At 51.2% G+C, this 20,696-nt stretch overlaps 1 protein-coding gene across 1 annotated transcript in view; it reads left to right on the top strand.

Annotated features, from left to right (window-relative positions):
* PCNX2 (pecanex 2) overlaps positions 1 to 20,696 on the top strand; it is a 194,611-nt gene that overhangs the window by 130,296 nt on the left and 43,619 nt on the right. Inside the window, exon 23 of the mRNA XM_081123781.1 lies at positions 4,247 to 4,376. Within this exon, the coding sequence (XP_080979907.1) occupies positions 4,247 to 4,376 (130 nt within the window). The remainder of the gene's footprint in view (positions 1 to 4,246; positions 4,377 to 20,696) is intronic.

The raw sequence follows: 20,696 nt of genomic DNA, 5'->3' as shown, positions 1-20,696 counted from the left end.
CCTGATGAGTGTGACCCAGTTCTAGGCCCTGGCATTGCATTGTGGGTGCTGTTGGCTAGTTTGGGGGACTGTTCAGCTTCTTTTCCACACATTTGTAAGGAGTCCCTGGGACCTGAACTTTGGGCACAGGGATGGAAATATACTTGGGGTCATCATTAAGTAATACCATAGTCTAGATTAAAAAAAAAATTAATGCTCTCCTCCAGCTATATCTGTTAAAAATAAAACGTTTTTAAAGCATACCAAGAGCCGGCCTCACAATGCCCATTGTTCTATGTTCTATTCTTACACCCACACTGATATTTCTAACTTTTTCCAAGGTTATTTGGCAGAACACGCTAAGGAAAAAAAGCGGCCAAAGAGTGAGCTTGTGCACTGCCCTTTCCTTGAACTGCAGCCATTTTCTATAGCACCAGTAATTTCAGTTTTTCTAACAGTCTTTTCAAACAAAGGCAAAGAGAGAGTTGATTTTTATTTATTTCTGAATTATGTCTAAGGCATCCTGTCTAGAATTTAAACCCCATTTATTTATTTTTTTTATTTTTTATTTTTTAAATATATCTTTATTGATTTCAGAGCGAGGAAAGGAGAGGGAGAGAGAGATATAGAAACATCAATGAGGAGAGAGTCATTGCTTGAGCCTGCAACCCGGGCATGTGCCCTGACCGGGAATCAAACCCCGATCTCCTGGATCCTACGTCGACGCTCAACCGCTGAGCCACGTCCGGCCGGGCGAAACGCCATTTATTAAATGAAAATTATTAGATTGGTGCCCATTTGGGTTGAGGGGTTGCACTAAGAATTTAAAACCTGAAGCTATGTCTAGCCGGTGTGGCTCAGTGGTTGTGCATCAACCTGTGAACCAGGAGGTCACAGTCGGATCCCCGGTCAGGGCACATGCCCCCCGTTTGTGGGCTTGATCCCCAGCAGGGGGTGTGCAGGAGGCAGCCGATCAGTGACTCTATCAATATTGATGTCTCTCTTTCTCTCTCCCTCTCCCTTCCTCTCTGAAATCCATAAAGACGTATCTAAATAAATAAAACCTGAAGTTATGATTCTCACTTTTATCCTCACTTTGGTTTCAGGTCAATCTGTAGCACTTCCTGTGGTTATTTATTCCTTGTTAGGAGACTTCGGTGATGCGAATTACTCCTCATAGTGTCACAGCTGAATTAAGACCAGCCTGGGAGACATAACTCCGATTACCGGCCCCCTATGTGTGCCGGGCGCTCTCACACAGGCGTCTAGTGTTTCCTAAATAAAAGCAGCACTAGCCTGAATCTCGGGCGGCACAGGCGCTTGTTAAATCTAAGAGCTTTCCTGATGGGTGGACTCACTCTCTTAAGAAATTAAACGCATGGAGCTGTAGATTCTGTTGGCGTTTGGTGGTTCTGTTTGGAATATTCCCTGCACTGTTCCTAAAACTAACTCTTTGGTGACATCCACTTCCTCCCGTCAGAGGGACCGTGCAGCTGATTGACAGTCACTCCAGCAGTGTGACGGCCACTGCAGCTGATTGACAGCCACTGCAGCCATGGGCGGCTGACAGGCCTTCAGCTCCCCCCATTATCCAAGGACACCTCCCGACCCTTGACCAGCTACAAGGGTAGATATTGCTGTTTGGAGTCCAGCAGATAAATAGTTTAGGTACCTGGATAAATAGGCCATCAAGACAAAGCTATCAGGTTCCTAAATGCCAGCCCTGGATCTTGAGTGATTTTGAAAAGTTAATTATTTTATCGCTCTATTAAGAAGCTATGGGTCCATTCTGGCATTGAAGGGGGACTAACTTGCTCCGCTTTGGAACTGAATTAGCTTTCAGGCCAGCGGGGTGCTGCGTAGTAATTTGCTTTTTCCAGTTCTAGCATGTTCCCTCCCTCGGTAGCCTGTCAGTTTCCGAGCTGCTAACCCCCAGGGAAAGACGCGGGTGTTCGCCCTTTTCATACGTGTAGAGACGATGCAAGACCGTTGTCTTCTAACAATCAGACAGACTCAGCCACGTCACCTCTGCCGAGGGTGTATACTGGGGTGGCTGCTTTCTATTCCTTTTGAGCTTCTGATTTTTTTTTTTTTTAACTCTAAGTATTGGCATTGATGTTGTCATTTTAAATGTACTGAGACACAAGGAAGTTTTGAAAGGTGTTGCCGTGGACCCGTTAGGTTGCCTCCTGGCTCTCGTGGTAGGACATAAAGAGGCTGCTGTCTCAGGTCCCTGTTCCTCGGCGCAGCCTTAGTGATGACGGTCAGTCTTACATATTTCCCCAAGTGTGCTGTATTTATTTATTGTCCTCAAATAAAATAACCCCTGAGGCCATCTATTCTCTTCTGCCCTACCTCTGACCTGTGAAATTTCCTTTCCTTCTACAACGAACTTTATTTATAGTCTAACACTACTTTCCTCACTTACTCCTTAATTTCTGGGTAATTGTTCCTGGCACCATCAAATGGACAACATCATCTTTGGGGAAATGTTGGAAATTGAGAAGAGCGATGCCAGCTCCTCAGCGTCCTGCCCAGCCCCAGCCCCAGCCCAGGCTCTACTCAGCTTTGGTCCCCTGCAAGCCCCACAGCGCCCCCTGTCACCTGGGGGTGTGATGCGCCCCTCCTCCCACTAGGGAACCCCTCTGTCACCCCACCTTGCCTTATCACATTTTTTCAGTGCCTTTACTCAATGACATCTTCCATGTGGTTCCCTTTTCTTCCAGGGACATGGGGCGTCATTGATTTGGAGTGTTTGTGACCCGGGTATTAGATATTTTTAGCTTTCAGATGAGCAGGAAGCTGATGGGCGATAACAGATACCACGTTAGCATGTTGTTCCGCAGTCCTCCGTGTGAACCCAGGTCGAAACAAAAGGAACTGGATTTAAATCGTAGCACAATAGAGGTATTTTTTATACCCAAACAGTTCAACACCAGAATGGATTCTTAATGGAGGATCTGTCTTTTCACTCCTGAGGGTGTTTACAGGAAGGCAAAAATAAAGACACAGTTAAGGCCTGAAGCAAAACCCCGAGCTTCCGTCTAGGAAAACGCGTGGGGAGGTGCCTCCCAGCACAGGCTCACGCCTTCTCTGTGTTTGTAAGTGGGACTCGGAAGGACCCGCCCCCCGCTCCCCATCACATCACCTGAGCCAAGCCTCGGACAAGGCGTGAAAGGCACCTTGGAGCCCGGGTTACTTCTGCCTTCCGATCGGTAATGAGACAGCGTCTTCCTCTCCGTGCCAGGCACTGCCCTTTAACGTTTTGAACTTGGGCTAAAGAAATGAGACCTCCATTTGCACGTCAGCGAGAAAGAGGCACGTGTCCCCTTGCAGGTGGGTGGCGTAGCCTCGGAGGAGGTCACGTCAGGCCTGTGGCAAACCCTCAGCCCTGGGACAAGGGCAGCATGCCCATGGAAGGCCTGGGCAGTCTGGTCCCCTCCACCTCTGCCATCTCTTTCTCCTCCAACCACAGGTCCCGCCCTCCCTCTTGCACCAGTGACGGGGGCAGTTGGCATCTGGAAGAAGTTCGCTGATGATGGAGTGGGACTGGGGAGGGACCAGCCCTTCTGGCACCTCCTCCAGATTTCCAGAGACCAATTGGGCTTAAGCCAAAAGTTACAGCTGTACTAGTTTTAATATTGAATAGTTGTGTTTCTGATCAACCAAGATTCGTAAAAGTGAGACACGCCAGTAAGTGAGAAACCCACAGAGAGTGCAATGACATGACACCCCACAGCAGGCTGTGTCTTCCTGTCACGTTTCTAGCTTGTAACCTGGACATGACCATATGAGTTCAATTGATAATAAAGAGCATATATTTTTGAATAGTGGGGAAAGGTTCTTTGAGAAACAGAGATGCTACCTTCCCAAACAATGCTATTTACTTATTTTAGAAGGTATAATTTAATTTTAATTATTTATAAAGCTACTTAGTACTTTAGTAAATGTACCACCATGTGTTTTGTTCAGCTAATGATATCTTAGTAAAAAAGACACCATTGTTTTCAAACCCGAGATAGTAAATCTTTGTCATGAATCATGCCAAGGCTGCTGGGGATTTTATGAGAATTGCTGGACATCGTGGTGGTGAGGCCTTTCAGGATGCCCCTGGAAGTTTTATTCCAAATATGCACGTAGAGAGGGCACCTGCACGCCCGCCTTTCCTGGGTGAGAAAATGGCTTCCATGTGAACTAGTCAAGATCTTAAATGATATTTAGAAATAGAACTATGAAACAATTTTTTGCCTTAACTCAAATCTCCCAGATTCTGCCATACTTTTCTTCCAGACGGTTGCCACGGCGATCTTTTCTACACCACTGAGCCCATTTCTCGGCAGCGTCATTTTCATCACGTCCTATGTCAGGCCAGTGAAGTTCTGGGAAAAAAGCTACAAGTAAGACGCTAAACTTGCTGCTGACTTGCTGCGCTAAGATTTGTGCTTCAGGAGGCCCCAACCTTCCTCTTCGCCCAGGTCGGGGCCCCTTGCTTTGCTCTGCTGGGTGGGTGGGGGTTAAGCATGTGTCTAGCAGGTGGCTCCCCAGCCCAGGGGCTCACTCAGCACAGGGGCTCTGGGGCTCCTGGTGAAACATGGCTGATAGCACGTCTGCCGCCGGGAGCTCCCAGGTCTCGCCAGCGTGGAGGAGAGTTTCCCTGTGAATGTGCGTCGCTGCCTCCGGGGAAGGTGGTCTGAGGCCATTGTCATGCCATCCGATGTGCAGGGACAGCCCCTGGATGGCACATGTCCCTCGGGGAGCATGCCAGACATGTGTCACGTGCTTGTGTACTTGTGTGCACGCATCGCCGCAGCTCCACCAAGAGCAGCGCTTTTCTGAGCACCACTAACTGGTGGGACGGGGTTTGTGTGCGCCGTCTTGACCCTTTGGACTGGACACCGGACGGCTCCTCAGGTGGACGGGTGGAGCGGGGCAGCCGTTTCTTAAGGGGAGGTGAGGAGAGGAGTGTTCACTATGTGACTTTCGAGAACTTTAAATAATGTGCGGGGAGGGGTCTGAGAGCAGCTGCAGGTTCCACTGAGGCCGGGGCGTCGCTCGTGTGCAGGGCAGGACCCCCTCTCCGATCGCCTTGGCCCTGAGTCTCTGGCCGTGCCTATGCGGGGCCAGAGACCCGAGTCCATCTCCGGTAGGATGTCCCCATTTTGCACGACTCTAGCCCTTTACAATGTGCCCTTATGTCGCACAGAAGCCAGCATTATGTCGGGACATCTGTGACTCTGTTTCTCCATCGGATGGTTTATGTGGTTGTAAAACGAGCCTCGTTCTGGGACAGACAGTAGGGCCACCAGCCCCCGGGCTCACACCTCACCACTACCACTCAATGCTGGGTCACCTCAGGCTTCGCTCTCCTCTTCTGTAAAATGGGCCAACAATAGGGGAGGGTGTGAGTTCATATAAGTAAAGTGCCTGGACCAGGGTCTGGCACAAAGGAAATGCCACGTGAGCCTGCGGTGGCCCGATTCCACCCTGACCTCTGCATAGGAGCCTCTGTCCCCATGTGGCGCAGCTGACAGCTGTCGTCATGACTGTGTCCATCCCATCCCTGCGAGCTCACATGTAGGGGGCCGTGGGAAAGGGACCCAAACCAGAGTGCCATGGCAGCCAGTGCTGGGACCGCAAGGAGGTCGGGGGCCCCGTGTTCCTGGCAGGTCCCTGATATTCTCGGAGTGGTGGGCGTTTTGCAGGACAAGGGAATTTGTCTTGAATTTTACACATAAAGAAGAGTCCCCTCTGCGTTTGTCTAAAGGGACCTCATGCATGTTTCCCGGGCCAGAGGATGAGAGTGAACCGCCAGCGCTGGCCTGTCTTTAAGCTCGGTCGGGAGAAACAGTTTGGGGGCCTTTTGGAGCTCGGAACACCAGGCCTCTGGACGGTGCAAACGCTGTAAACAGGACGAGTGGCGTCGGCTCTTAGCAGTGGGAAAGTGCTTGATAGTTAAGCTCGATACTCAATACAGTAGATTTCTCTCTGTCCTCTGTTCTCTCTCTCTTTTTTAAATATATCTTTATTGATTTCAGAGAGAGGAAAGGAGAGGGTGAGAGAGAGATAGAAACATCGATGATGAGAGAGTCATTGATCGGCTGCCTAGCCCGCAACCCGGGCATGTGGCCTGACCGGGAATCGAACCCCGATCGCCTGGATCCTAGGTCGACGCTCAACAGCTGAGCCACACCCCGCCGGGCTCTGTCCCCTGTTCTCAGACGGGTTGGGAACAGGTCTTTCTGGCCCAGGAGGACTTGGCATAAGCAACGGACATCCCCGCTGAGCTGGGAAGGGTTTAGCTGCCCGGGTAGAAGGGACGGGAAGGGTTTTGTGGGAGGTTTGCTGTAGGGAGGCGCCTGCGCATCTGCAGCACGGGACGTGCCCCCTGGCTCAGCCCCTCCCCGAGCCCAGCCCGCACTGCAGGGCGGACTCCGCGTGGCTGTGGGCACTTGGCGTCGGCTTCCAGGGCAGGGCCTGTTTCTTCACTCAGCCTCACGGAGAGTCGGCTCTGCTGTGGTCCTCGGTGGAGCCGCCTGTTCCGTGTGGGAGGGGCCCCCTCTGGGCGGCCTGTCCGTGGGTGGGTGGCTGTGGGTGTGTCCAGCCGAGACCTGGTCTCAACAAAGGAGCCAAGGTGGAGAAAATGTTTAGTCCACTGAGGGGGGACGTTCCTGAACGCAGTCAGCGGAAGGCCTGCTGTCACCTGTGTTAAGCATGGGAATACAGAGTCCCCTCTGCTTAGATCAGCGATGGAATCCAGAGCCCGGGAGGGTCAGGTACCAGGGAAGGAACGGCAGGAAATCTCATCTGGATGCCCGAGAAGGCTCTGGAAGGCTCGTTCTGTCTCAAACTGTTTTATTTCAAATACAGTAACTTTTGCTGTGCTTACTTGAGACCTTGAGTAGCTCGCCTCACCACCTTTATTTCAGTTTGATGCAAAGAAGCAGTTGGTGACTGTCATTGATTCTTTTCAATTGTTCACTAGTTGTCTCATCACTTTAAAAGGTCGGCTGAAAGACTCTGGCGCCTTGCGAGCACATGCCCACGGGTGGCGAGGACACTTACGTGGTCCCCTCTCCTGGGCCTCCCCTCCGTCTCCCTCCCTTTTCAGTCCTCTGGTTTTTCCTTCAGGCTTTGAAAGCTGGCTCTGGGTTTTGCAGGCCTCCAGTGAGCCCTCCACTGTAATGAAACCGTCTTAATACTCCGAGGAGCTGATAAGTGAATCAGCAGCTACCTATAACCAGGGCCCGTCGCTTCCCAGCGTGGGCTGTCAAAATCTGCAGGCTTTCCGGTTCCCCGGAGCTGCTCCTCCCTGGGGCAGACGACACACGTGTCATCTCCCTCCTAACTGACCTGCTGTCTAGCGCTCTCGCGGGGCCAGGCTATGTCCTGCCTCAGCAGCCCAGAGGCTGCCAGATTGGACAGCACAGGCGTGGACCCTCCTCAGTCTGGGTCTCGCCTCCCAGCCTCTCACTCAGCGCTGTTTGGTATCACACGCGTACTGTGGGTGTTTCTGGATGTGCCCTGCCTCCAACTCATCCCACCCACACCCACCGCGGGCAGAGGGAGAGGGTTATACTGCACCTCTTGATGGATGAGAGGTGAGGTTCAGGGGGACTTGCAGGTGGAGAGGGACCATTGGAGTCACCTTTGGAAAATAATTTTGCTCTGTGGCCATCAGCGAATTCTCCCCAGGGTTGGGTGGAGACGGTATTTGCCTCCAGGCCTGGGCTTATTTCTCACCTTTGTGCCTCTGAGCGTGCACATAGTGGGTGTTCTATAACTGTTTCTTAAATGAATTGAGTCCAACAGTATCGTGTAAACGAGAAGGGAATCTCAGGCTGGGTTTCGTTCGCCATTGTTAGGAAGTTCAGTTAAGCCGATGTTCTCCTGACAAGTGAGGGCTTTAAGCGCCGCCTGACGAGCTCTGCCCGGTGCCCCGTTAACTCACAGGCAGCGAGAGCGAACGCGCTGCACTGCCAGTGCCCTTGTTTATAAACCCCTCGTGTCCGAGCGCTTTAAAGAGCTTAGAATCACGTTCCGATGTTATGATTCATCGTCCTTCCCTTTACATATAAACAGTCACTAAATAACCAAACTTTGTCATTAAGATGAAACATATGTTTAGGTTAGAAAGTATTTGACTCATGTCCCTGGAACCCCGGACGATGTCTTGCTTCCGAAGGAGGTAACTGTCTTCGGCCCTAAAGAATGGAAGTTCCGCTGACATTGACTTTGTAAAGTCTACAGCACCGTTGCCGTAAGAAGACCCAGGGCAGCCGCCTGGAAGGCAAGGGCAGCTTTCACAGTTTCTGCCGCGTTCTCCAGGTTGTTTTTAAGACGCTAAATCGCTTCGGGCATCATCCCGTCAGCAGATACACGCCGAGCATCTCTGAGGGCCCCGGGCCAGGCGCTGGCCAGAGGAATCGGCCTGTGTCTCCGGGCTGCCTGCGGAGCCCTCGGTCCCACCCCCGACCGACGGCAGGAAGACCGTCAGTGCTTCCTCCTCAGGTTTCCTGAGCGACGCGGTTCATCCGAAAGGCGAGCCCTGTGGCCAGTCAGACCTGATCGAAACCCCAGCCCGTTTGTGCGGTTAGATGTTTGACTTTGGGAAATTACTGAGCCCGTGAGCCTCCGTGAACTCGTCTGTGAAATGGGTGCATAGTGTCGCTGTGCGTCCCAGAGCCATCAACGCCGGGAGAGGCAGCCTTGCCTCTGCACAGCGCTCCTGTCCGAATCTCCCCCACTTTGTTCTCTTTCCCTGTATTTCTATCTCCTCTCGTTCGCCTTCTAATCCAGTGATGTCTGGACATGTGTTACGTATTCTCGCAACCTGCGTGAAACCCGTTCTGGATGGCCGGACACAGTCATGTCCGCCAGCGACCCCCCAGGCCCGTGCTGTGAGTCTCCCGGCCCAGGCACTGTGCTTATTTTGAGTCTCACCGGTCACAGCACCGGGTCCGCTCTGCGAGTATCACAGGGCCTTCGAGGGAAGGCAGGCTCTCTGAGGCCCCACGGTTTTGTGGTTTATCATACAAGAAAATACGTGACCAAAAGATTTCAGCTGGTCTCAGTGGGTTCGCATCAGTCGTACTGTGTTGTTTCCCAGCCCCTTCGCGGGTTTGTAATCTAGGACCGAGGCTAGATGGACCCTCGGAGTTACAGAAGCCCCCGCCCCTGCCCCCATGTACCTCCGGCCCCTGCCCCTCACTGGGCAGCCTGGTGAGCTTTGTCTGCCACATGGTGGGCTCTTCACAGAGCTAAATCTGCTCCTTGTGGTGTCACTTGGACTCCACAGTCACCTGGATACACCTGCTGATCCTGGTGATCAGCAACCAGCGTCCTCTTGGCTCGGACACAATCCACCCTTGAAGCGACCCCCCAAGCTTGAAGGCAGCTCGCCTCCCCTTCTCTCTCTCTCCCTGAGGCTCAACGGCCCTAATTGTCCTTGTGTAATGTGGCCTAGACCTTGGGCGTCCGAGCTGCCCTCATCCAGATGTTTGCTGGGCTCCAGATGTCAGCAACAGCAGAGGGACCTGTGACATCCTTGGAGCCAGATGCCCTGTTCTCATTCGTGCCTCTTAAAACCTAAAACCTCTCAATTATTATCAAAGTGCGGCCAAGCCAAGTTTTCACCATTCCAGCCTCGTGTGTGTGTGTTTTACTGAAAAGCAGAAATTTACCGTTCCTCTATCAACTCTCAACTTATGGCTTTAACTGCACATTCCTGGCGATCAAGGCCGAGTTCAGTGTCTTCCCTCCTCTCTCCAGCCCCTCGCATGTGCCACCTGCAGATGGGGGTGCCTGTCACTACCTGGCCTTCCCTCGGGATCTATCGGTGATGATAAACCGGCCAGAGCCTGGTGCCCGACTTGGTGAGGCAGCCAGAGAGCTCACCTCACATTAGTTTTTACCTTTTAGGAGTGGAGAGGACTTCTCTGGCTGTTCTCTACCCACTGCGCTGTTAAAATCATGGCCTGTGAAATCTGCTTGAAGCATTGAGCGTCTCTAAAGGCAGTTTTTTCTTAGGTACAAAGCAGGAAGCAACTATGGCATATGAGTTAGTAGTGAAATCAACACTATAATTAAAATGTGCAGTTATGCAGCGGAGGGATTTATAGTGTTCAACTTGCGATTTACCCCCCCACCCCCCCCAGTTTATTTGGGAATTGGTGCCAAGTACCAGGACATACTTAGATTAGAGAGAACAGTCACGAGCTCCTTCACCTGATGCCCCGGGCTGTTCGGGCTGCGATCCACCCCCAGGAGTGTGTTGGCGTCGCTATGTTATCAATAATGACAATGACAAAGGTGTGGGAGCGAGGCAGCCGCCGTGGTGGTCACAGTCATGAGCCTCTGCTCTCTGTGTCTGCTGAACACCTGCTGACCTCAGATATATTCATTCTTGTCCCCGCACCCACTCTGGATGTAGGATTTCATATTTTCTTTTCACAGACCAGGAAAAGAAAATTCAGGGAAGTTAAATAACTTTGCCAAGATCACAGAACAAGTCCACGGCTGAGCCAAGATACTAACCCAGGTTTGGTCTTCAACCCCGAGCCCCTTTCATTACGTCTCAGAGCCTCTCAGAGCCCCCCTCCACCCCCTGACACACATGTACACACACGTGAGTGATGCCAGTTAAAGCATCTGCTCAGGACTAGAAATAGAGGTGCCTTCGTAGGAGCCCTTCTGGAAGGGAAGGTGTTCACAGCCTGGGCCCAAGCCAGGTACCAGAGTGGCTTCCTTCAGTCCCCGAGGGACACTCTCTGCAGCCCCTCCAGGGACCAGGAAAGTGCCGGGGCTGCTGAGACAGACTGTCCCTGTCACCTCAGAGTGCTCCTCAGAAGCAGGCATTGGTTCCAAACCTCACGTCGGACCTCTGGAAGGTCAGAACCAACACGGCCCACGAGGGCCGTTCTTAGAGCCACGAGGCCGAGCTTCCACACGGCCGCAGCTGGACCACAGAAGGCCCGTGGCTCAAAAGCACAGGGCCCCTCTCCAGGCTGTCTGGGGGCTTGAGGAGGGGCCATTCGCGAGATCTGGACAAGCCAAGTGCTCTCACGTGTGTCTTCCCCGGTTCCTACGGGGACTTCCTGGTGCCTCCCGGTGTCCCCGAGCCAGGGAGCAGCAGGTCTCAGGGGGCCGCCTCCCTCTCGAGGCCCAGGTTGTGTGCTGTAGCCCAGCCCAGGTCCCAGCAGCTCCGGACGCCGGCTAGAGGAGTAAGGGGCATCCCTTCGGGTGTGGCCTGCTGCCTCCAGCGCGTCCAGAGCCACCTGTGAAGGGGATCGGGAAAGGCCCTCACTTTTCCTAGAAGCCAATGGCAGGTCTTGGGGGATCCCCCCCAGAAGGGACACAGAGCGGTTTGGGCGCATATATGAATGTGAGAGTTCTAGGTGGTTTAAAAGTTCTTGGGAGTCACTTGGAGACTGTGTGCTTGTCTACTGGTAAAAGGGAGGTGTCCAGGGGTTGGCAGGGCTTAGCTACCCAAGCCCACGTCAGGCTGGATGGCAGCGGTCCTGGGTCTTACAGGCACAGCCAGGGTAGGAATACGAACCAAGTCTTGAACTTCCCAAAGAAACAGAAGTAAAGCTGCACCAGCAAGAATCGTTCTGGTTACGCCTGATGAAACGGGCTGGCAGGACGGCCTGGGGGCCAGCGTAGCTCGAGAGCTGACGTCGGTGAACCTCAGCCAAGCCGCTGGGACACGCGGGCCGACCGCAGGCCTACGGTGCTGGGCTTCCGCCTCGTCCCTCATCCCGCTCCAGTAAAACTTAGCTCTGCGTGAAGTGTCCCGGACGTTATGCCACAGGCAAGCAAGAGACGGACAAGCAGGTGAGCCTGCGGCCGAAAGGGTCACCTCACAGAAAGACAAGGTGTGAAGCCCCGAGTCCTGGAGCCCTGTTGCTTCTGCCTGGGACTTTGGGGTGCAGGACCTGCATGAGAAGAGGACCCTCTTTCCCCCTGGACTTGGAGGCATGGGACGCAAGCCTGATGCTGCTGGCAGCCTTCTTGTCCTTACGAGGTGAGAACTGCCGCAAACACAGAGGAAGGCGGGGCCGAGGGACATGGAGAATGGTTTTGATGACACCACCCTAGCCCCCTTTCAGCTGGGGAGCCAGTGGATTCCACAGTTTGCTCAAGCCATTTCCAGCTGGGTTTTCTGTCACTTGGAATAAAAAAAAAACAAACTAATAAAAGCAGGTGATGGCTTTTACTCAGGGGATCCTCCCCAATACCTTTTTAAAAAATATATATTTTATTGATTTCAGAGAGAGGAAGGGAGATGGAGAGAGAGATAGAAACATCAATGATGAGGGAGTCATTGATCGGCTGCCTCCTGCAGGCCCCCGACTGGGAATGGAGCCCGCAACCCGGGCCTGTGCCCTGACCGGGAATCGAACCCCGATCGCCTGGATCCTAGGTCGATGCTGAGCCGCGCCGGCTGGGTCCTCATACCTTTTTGACAGCAGAGAGGTGAGACCTTTGTCACCAGATCCTCGGTGGGTGTAAACTGTAGAATGCCGAGAAGGCGCCCAGTGTCCGTCCCGTCGTACCTCCAGGTCGAGCAGTGGGGCGGGAGTTCGAGCCTGCCCCCCTCTCTGGCCCCTTCCTCCACGGTCCCGCTCGGCCGTGGGTCCCGCTCGGCCGTGGGTTTCTTCAGCTGGAATCCCAGGTCCGGGCGGGTGCTGTTATGCCTGAGAAACTAAAAGATGAGCTTGGTCCCGTCCGCTGCCTTGGTGACAGATGAGGAAGCGCCCACACGCGCGTCCCCGGGGAGAGGCGTGGCGCTTCAGGCGTGGTGACGAGCGACTGTGCGAACCTGTCGCTGAAGGACGGCGCTTTGGCGGGACCCCAGTGCCCTGACTTTTTCAGCAGCGCTGGTTTGCGCGCGTTCATTGCGCCCGTGCGCCGTTTCCCCGGGGCTGCCTCGCCGTGCAGCGCAGTCGGGGGACTGAGAGTGCAGGTGGTGACCGGCCTGCACCTGCCCGGCTGTCGCGCTGCTGCCTCCAAGGGCCGGTCACCCAGGAGCGCGGCTGATGGGGCGCGGGGGGGGGGGGGTGCGAGCCCGGCGCAGCGGGAGGCCGGCGAGGAGGGTCCCCAGCTGCCCCAGCTTCAGGGAAGGGTCGGTCGGCGATGGGACTGGTTTATGCCAAACACGGGAGGCAGGAAATCGTCAGCTGTTAACTCTGCGCTGTCTCGAACCCGTTCACTGTGCAGCTCGCGGGCACGGCGCTGGGCATTTGTCGGGCACATGGAGGCGCGTGGACGGGTCTTCCCCGTGATGGGCACGCTCAGCGGGCATGCGCCTGGCCACACTCCCGTCACTGACGGCGTCGGCTGGGGAAGCCACTTGGGTCCGGGGCTTCTGCATTGAGGCTCCCGGTTAGAAATCTCCCCCCAGCATTCTGGAGACCAGGCGCGGCTCCTTTTGCCTTGTTTCCCCAGCATCTTCCCAAGACTGACTCTAACCCGGCTTTACGGAAGCGAAGCATTGCCCAGGCCTCGCATGTGGTGCTGCTTCGCGGTGCCCAGTGGTCTTGACAGATCCGTGAAATGGGTACATTATGGGAAAGAGGAGGCCGGGCTTGCTTTCCCGTCGCTCTGGAAACATCCATCAGCGCCGCCCGTCACGCCTGGATCTCTGTTTGCCCCCTGTGAACAGGAAGAAGTAGGCTGAGGCTCCCCTGCAAGGGTCTTTAAATAAAAATGACCAGAAATAGGGAAACAGTCACATACAGGAGAATCAGGGGGAAAAAATTACCTAATAAAAATAAGGATAATTGACTGTATTACATTCCTTTTCTATTTTGCTATGTCTTACTATGTTACATTAAAAAGCTTATTTGTGCTGGAGGTTGCATAGTTGGGGCTTTTCTTCCTAGAGACAGGGAGGCTTTGGAGAGAGGTTACTTAGAGTTTGGGGGGAAAGGAAGGAAAGAAAGTTCTTAGTGAATTTTAAAGAAAATTGGGTAGAAAATGAAGTTTTTTGAAAGCCTAATTTTAAGAGAAATCCGAAATGATAGAATCCTAGCTTTCTAGAGCCACGTGGGGAACTTCTAGAAGGTGTCTCACTGCTGTCAAAGGACCCGTTTGGGGGAAAGCTGGGGCGAAAGAAGGACACCTAGGAGACATGCATGAGCTGGGCCTGGAGTCAAGATTCAGCACAGTCTACTTTAGGATTTGGAAAATCATTTTGAAAATCATTGTCAGGATGAAAAAATACGATTTCTTTTTCCCCATTAAAAAAATGTCTATACCCAGATGGACCGATGTAGTGATTCTAAGATAATTTTTCATTCACCTGGAGTCGTTCCTTCGTCCCCTGAGTGACTGCCTGCCCCGGGCTGGAGCGAGTCTTTGCTGGGTTAAGCAGTGGGCAGGCGCAGATCCGGCTGTGTATTTTAATTTCCCACCCAAAGCTCTGTTCTGTGTTTGGTTGCCCTTTTATGCACTCAGAAAACTGGGAAGCACAAGAAGAAGCAATTCTCTCCTTTATACCCTCAAACAATTTAACAAATTATAAACTAAGGAACAGAAATCAGGCTTCATGACAAAGATGCAGGCCCCTGCCTTAGTGTTAGTGCAATGTCTCCAGGCGAATCGTTTTCCATAGGTTACACCGCCACAAATAACGCAAACAGGACCTGCCACGCTTGCACGCAAGCCTCCTCTTCATTAATACTGTGAGCCAGTCTGCCTGACTGACAAGGTGCCTCAAGACGGGCGTAGAATTCGGAGCATCTCTTTAGTTTACCCTGATTTGTAACCGATTTCAAGATCAAATGCAAGCAAAGCACAGTGTGGTTATGCTGTGGGCGGGAATAAATGGAGGAGAGGTGACGTCCCTCTCGGTGGGGAATGCCACTGGGGTGATTTCATCCAGTGCCACACCCCTCGGTGACAACACCGCGCCGTGTTTCAATGGCTTCATGTTTGGAGACTGCCCTCGAGCTGCTGTATCTCCCGAGACGAGAGGCCCTGGAAAGGGAAGGACCCGAGTCGGCTCCTCGGGGCTGAGTGGGGCTGCGCAGGTAGCCGCCCCCCCTCTGTCGGGCTGACGCTTCTTTTCGCTGTGCGTGGCGATCATCTTGACCACATTCTGTGCTTTCCACTAGTAACTGATAAAAAATAAATAGCTTCATCCCGGGGGGAAATTTCACCCACAACGCTAAATACCACACTGTCAAATAAATGACCGTGGGCCTCTTTTTACCCAAGGAGGTAGCACCCAGAAGTCAAAACCGTAAGTGCAGGGGGAGAGACCAGCAGAGCCCTGCTCACTCAATACTCACGAATCAGCCATAATCCTCGGCCTCTCCGTTCATGCGATTCTGCACTTGGCTGACTTTGCCCAGCTGCGTGCAACTGGGATTTTTTTTTATTACTATTTTTATTAGTTGCACATGCACAACAAGAAGACACATGTTTCACCCCCTAAATATTTATGACTTTCCGGTGAATGAATAGTTGGACTTCACATCCTGTATTTGAAGGTTGGATCGGCTTGGAGTTTGGGGCTGAAATGCGAGAAGCAAGACCAATTTGAGATGTAAGCAAGTTAGGTTCGGGAATGAGAATCACCCACGAACGCATCGTAGAAACTAAATTCAGACCTGCTCTTAGCTGTGGAGGTTTCTTAGTTAATTATTTTTAGCTAGTGATAGATTCAGATGCACTTGAGAGAATCCAGACAGAGGGATCCACCACAATCCTTTATCCGTTTAACAGGTGTTAACATCCTGCAAAACCATCCCACCCAGGGTATTAATGTTGACACAGTCAAGATTTCCATCACCACGAAGATCTCTCCTGGTGCCTGTGATAAGCTCCACTCTTCCTTCCCGGCCCCACCCCCTGCCTAACTCCGTCCCTATAATTTTGTCATTTTAAGAATGTTTCATGAAGGGAAACATGCATTATTTAACCTTGTGGGATTGGCCCATTCACCATAATTCACTGGATATTCTTGCAGGTAGTGGTATGTGTCAGTAGTTTGCCTCTTTTTATTGCTCAGTAGTGTTCCATGGTATAGACGTACCACAGTCTGCCAGACAACTCACCCATCGAAGGGCATCTGGGTTATTTCCAGTTTTTTATTGTTATGAATGAAGCTGCTGTAGACCTTCAACTGCAGATTTTTGTGTGAATATAAATCTTCACTTCTCTGGGATAATTGCCCAGGAATGCAATTTCTGGCTTGCACAGTAGGTGCTTTTTTGTGTGTTGTTGCTGTTATTTTATTAATCTTCACCCTAGGATATGTTTATCGATTTGAAAGTGCACCTGAGATAGAGAGAAAGAGAGAGAGAGATAGGTCAGTTGCCTCCCATACACACCCCAGCGGGGACTGAACCTGCAACCTGGGTGTGTGTCCCGGCCAGGAACTGAACCTGCAGTCCTTCTGGTGCACAGGATTATGTTCCAACAACTGAGCTACCCGGCCGGGGCTTGTATGGTAGGTTTTTTTAAAGAAACTGCCGAACAGTTATTTTAGAGGAGCTATACCATTTTATACCCCGCCAGCAATGTATAAGTGATCCAGCTCCTTCACACCTTGACGGTATAGTGATGTTTTCACTAGTTATTTTAGCCAGAATGAAAAGTGTATGGTGATATCTCACTGTGGTATTAATTTACATTTTCCTAATAGCTTTTGATGTTGAACACCTTTTGCTGAGCTATTTGCCATTGGGGTATTTCTTCAGGAAATGTTTACTCCTGTCTTTGGCTCATTTTCTAATTGGATTCCTTGGTTTTTTGCTATTCAGTTTGGACAATTTTTGATATATTTCATATACTAGTACTTAACAAAACTAGTACCAAAAAGTATAATATATTAAAACTTATGGGATGTAGCACAATGAGTGCTTAGAGGAAAATTCATAGCTGTAAATACCTACATTTAAAAAAAGAGAAATCTAGCCCTGGCCAGTGTGGCTCGGTTGGTTAGGTTTCGACCTGTGCGCCAGGAGGTTGCCGGTTCAAGTCCCAGTGAAGGGCACATGCCCAGGTTGCGGGTTCCATCCTGGTCGGGGTGCACTGGGGGCAACCCATCGATGTTTCTCTCTCACCTCGATGTTTCTCTCCCTCTCCCTTCTTTAAAATCAATAAAATGTACTTTTAAAAAATAAAAAAATAAAAAATTGGATCAAAATATCTATTTTTAAAAGAAGAGTTGAAGGAATTCAAACGGGGAGAAAAGGCTGGTTGAAAATCGGCCCCGGAGGCTCCTCGTGCTAAGGGCAGGATAGCGCTCGGCAGGCTTTATAAGCAGGAGATGAAAACAGTGGAACTGAAAACGCATTTCTTCGGAAAGTTGTACAACTGAAGTATTTTTTTTCCCTTAATGAATATTTGGCTTAGAAAAGTTCAGTTCTAGAGATGTGGCCGAGTAGAGAAAGCTCAAAACTTCAAGTGCTGTTCCGAGGACCCAAAATGATCGCTAGTCACGTTTCTCCTCCATCCTGCTTGAGCGCAGCAGGGGGTCGGAAAATCCCCGAGGGCTGGAAGGAAGAGGGAGCGGAAACCAGCGAAGCCCCCATCGCAGGCGGTCAGGGTTGGAGGCCTCCGTCACCTGGGGGGGACGTGGGGACCCAAGGCCTGCCGGTGATGAGCCCACAGAGCAGGAGGCCTGGACCGAGACTTCAGCACTGAGCCCCCCCAGTGAAGGAGCAGCGTTCCCAGTACAGGGACATGATGGGGACACTCCACGGTGTCAGCCAGAGACCAGATGGGGGCCAGTGCACTGTGAACCTGTCGTGTGTGGGTTAAAATGACAGCACCCTCGTCTGGGAATCCTCCGGTTGAGAAGGCAACGTAAGAGTGGTGCTAGCATCTAAAACCTCTCGGATAAAAGACAGAAGCAAATGTAAGGTGATTATCGAGGGACATCCTTCAACGAACCTGCAGTTAAATCCCATGGGAAGGAGCGTTCCAAGTGACACTAAACACGGGAGGCAAACATCAGCAGGCACAAAAGTCAGCGACCAAAATAACCAGCAGGCTCAGGCTCAGGCCCTCCAGAACTACAGAAAGCCAGGCAAATAAGCTGGACGTGTATTTAGAATGAAAAGTCTGTTTTATTTGAGTTTTTAAATTTATTGCAACAACGTTGTTTGCGGTATTAATTTATGACTTTCTATTACTGCCTTTATGATGTTATAATCAGACCACAGTGCAGTGTGTTCAAGAGTTAAACAGTAAAATTCAGATAATCACATAAACTCCGATGACAGAAATATGATCAAGTGCATCTGTCTGGACACCAAACACAAAGACCAACTAAAACATGTCGACTTGGAAAAGTCGAAAATAAAAGAATGGGTGAAAATATCAGGCAAACGCAAACAAATTACAGTAGAGATTGTGGTTTAATATTAAACAAAGATGAATTGTGGGTAAAAGCCATTAAGATCAGGAACATTTATCACAGGAAAGACTAAAGTTCACAATGAAGATATAACCGGTACATGTTAATGCATTAACTCAGAAAAACTCATAAAGAAAAAAATAAAAGGAAATTTGTTAAGAAATAGAAACATAGTAGTGGTAGGAAATGAACTCTTCACAGTTTATGACCAGCCAAGTGACCAAAAATTAGGAAAAGATGTAGAAGACTAATGTAATTAACGTAGCTCTGACGTGTATCACAGAACACACATGTGCACGTACATGTACATACAGAGTGGGATGTGCCTTTTCAAGTGCCCGTGGAATATTGAGACATGCCGATTATACAGGGTGGGGCAAAAATAGTTTTACAGTTTGTATGGAAAATAATACAATAATTAATAAATAATAATGCAAGAATAAACTCTGTTTTGTGTACTCACAACTGTGGACCTACTTTTGCCCCATGCTGTTTACTAGTCACTTCGAAAGAATTCCCTCTTTTCATAATTTCTACAAACAGCAATAGTTTAATTTCTTGTAATAGCATGTGGGTTAATCAAGACCAGCCTTCCCTGCTGAGGGCAACTAGAGAAAAGTAGATAAAATATAAATTAAACAGTCAACAGCTTTCTTAAAACCTCCAGGGTTCCGAGGAATTCAGTCCAAGATTCAGGAGGTGGCTCACACCCATGTCACCCAAAGAGCATCTGCTGGCCTGGAAGGAGGAATAGCCCAACTGAGCTGAGCTCTGTGGCCTTGAAGGTCAAAGCCCAGGCCCATCAAAGGCGCTGTGTTGACAAACATGCCCCATAGCCACCCCCTAAGGTGCCGGGCAACCAGCACTAAACCAGGCCTCCCGGATGCTGGACAGGCTAGAGGTCACCTGAGTCCTCAGGGAATTTCTCTTACGCCAAGTCATTGTGAAGAACACGGTGACTCAGCAGCCAGGAGATGCCACTGGCCTTGAGGGGAATGCTATGGTCGTCAGTGGAGCAAAAATTAAAGATGAGAAACCAACCCGATGGACCTTGGGTATATATTCAACTTGAATGGTGACAGTCCTTTCCTCTTTAAGCTCTGAGTGTCCGGGTTTCCCTAAGACCGTCCTGCGCAGGAATGAACTCCAGCCCACTCGTAGCTCCAGCTGGGGGCTGCCAGGTGAGCAGACACCATCCGACTTCTCTCTCCAGCCTGTCACACTTCCCACTTCCCATCAAAAAATGGGAATACTTCTCCCTGGTTGGTGTGGCTCAGTGGTCAGAGCATCGGCCCACCCACGGAAGCGTCGCTGGCGTGATTCCTGGTCGAGGGCCCACACCTGGGTCGCAGGTTCGATCCCTGGCCCCAGCTGTGCTCGTGCGGAAGGCAGCCAATCAGTGTGTCTCTCTAACATCCCTCCTTCCCTCTCGCAGCCCCCTCCCACTCTCTAAAAACCTCTACTCTCTCTGAAAATCAGTAGAAAACATCCTCAGCTGAGGATTTACAACAAAAAATGGGAGTACCACCACCGCCAGTCTGCGCGTGCTGACAAACGGGAATTTGAAGCAATGTAATTAAGTACCTTACTGTTAAATTATGTAAGTTGCTCAGGTGAAACCATCTGAGACAAGGTGCTTGACGTGAGGTGGAAAGTGAAGTCTCAAGGGCGGGAACGAGCCGCGCTCTCCGCATCCCGTGGCGCCCCAAGGGAGTAAATCAGCTTCTCTGGCAGGACTGTTACTAGACTTGGGACAGCGCTGCCTGGGACACCGTGACTCGCGGGGCAGGTGACAGGAGGGGTTCGTGCAGATGAGCACCTAACAGGACCAGCTCTCTGTGCTCCCCTGAGACGGGGAAGGAGATATCAGCCCCATTTCTCTCTGAGCCACAGAATTGATGTTCATGCGGCAGGACAGTGAAGGCAGAAATCCAATTACTGAGCTAATTAGCACCTTTGAGTGGTAAGCACCAGATTTACTGGGGGAAGGCACCGGAGGAAGCTCAGATTACCCCAGAGGACTGACAGGTCACCTTCGTGGAGCGTGCGGTGGGGGCCCCAGCCCCGGGTGACAGGCTCAGAATGCAGGGCCCTGCAGCTGCAGCCGTTTGAAAACAGTTTCCCAGTTAGCATCAGCTAGAAGGTGGAGGAATCCCCTGAGGAGTTTGGTAAATGACTTTCGTTTGGCTCAGTCCCACTTTCAAAATTGTTTATTCCGCTGCTGAAATTCCATTTGTCCTAGGTCTTAAGGTGAAATTAAAACTCCATTTAGGGACGCGCTGTGTCGACAGGGGATTTCGACCTTCATCAGGAAGAATTTTGTTGTTCGCTTTGTTTTCTGCCCCCT

The sequence above is a fragment of the Miniopterus schreibersii genome (genome assembly GCF_964146895.1).
Source record: "Miniopterus schreibersii genome assembly, chromosome: 21".
Lineage (NCBI taxonomy): Eukaryota > Metazoa > Chordata > Mammalia > Chiroptera > Miniopteridae > Miniopterus > Miniopterus schreibersii.
The sequence above is the reverse complement of the archived record's forward strand: the minus strand, read 5'-3'. Positions and strand labels throughout refer to the sequence as shown.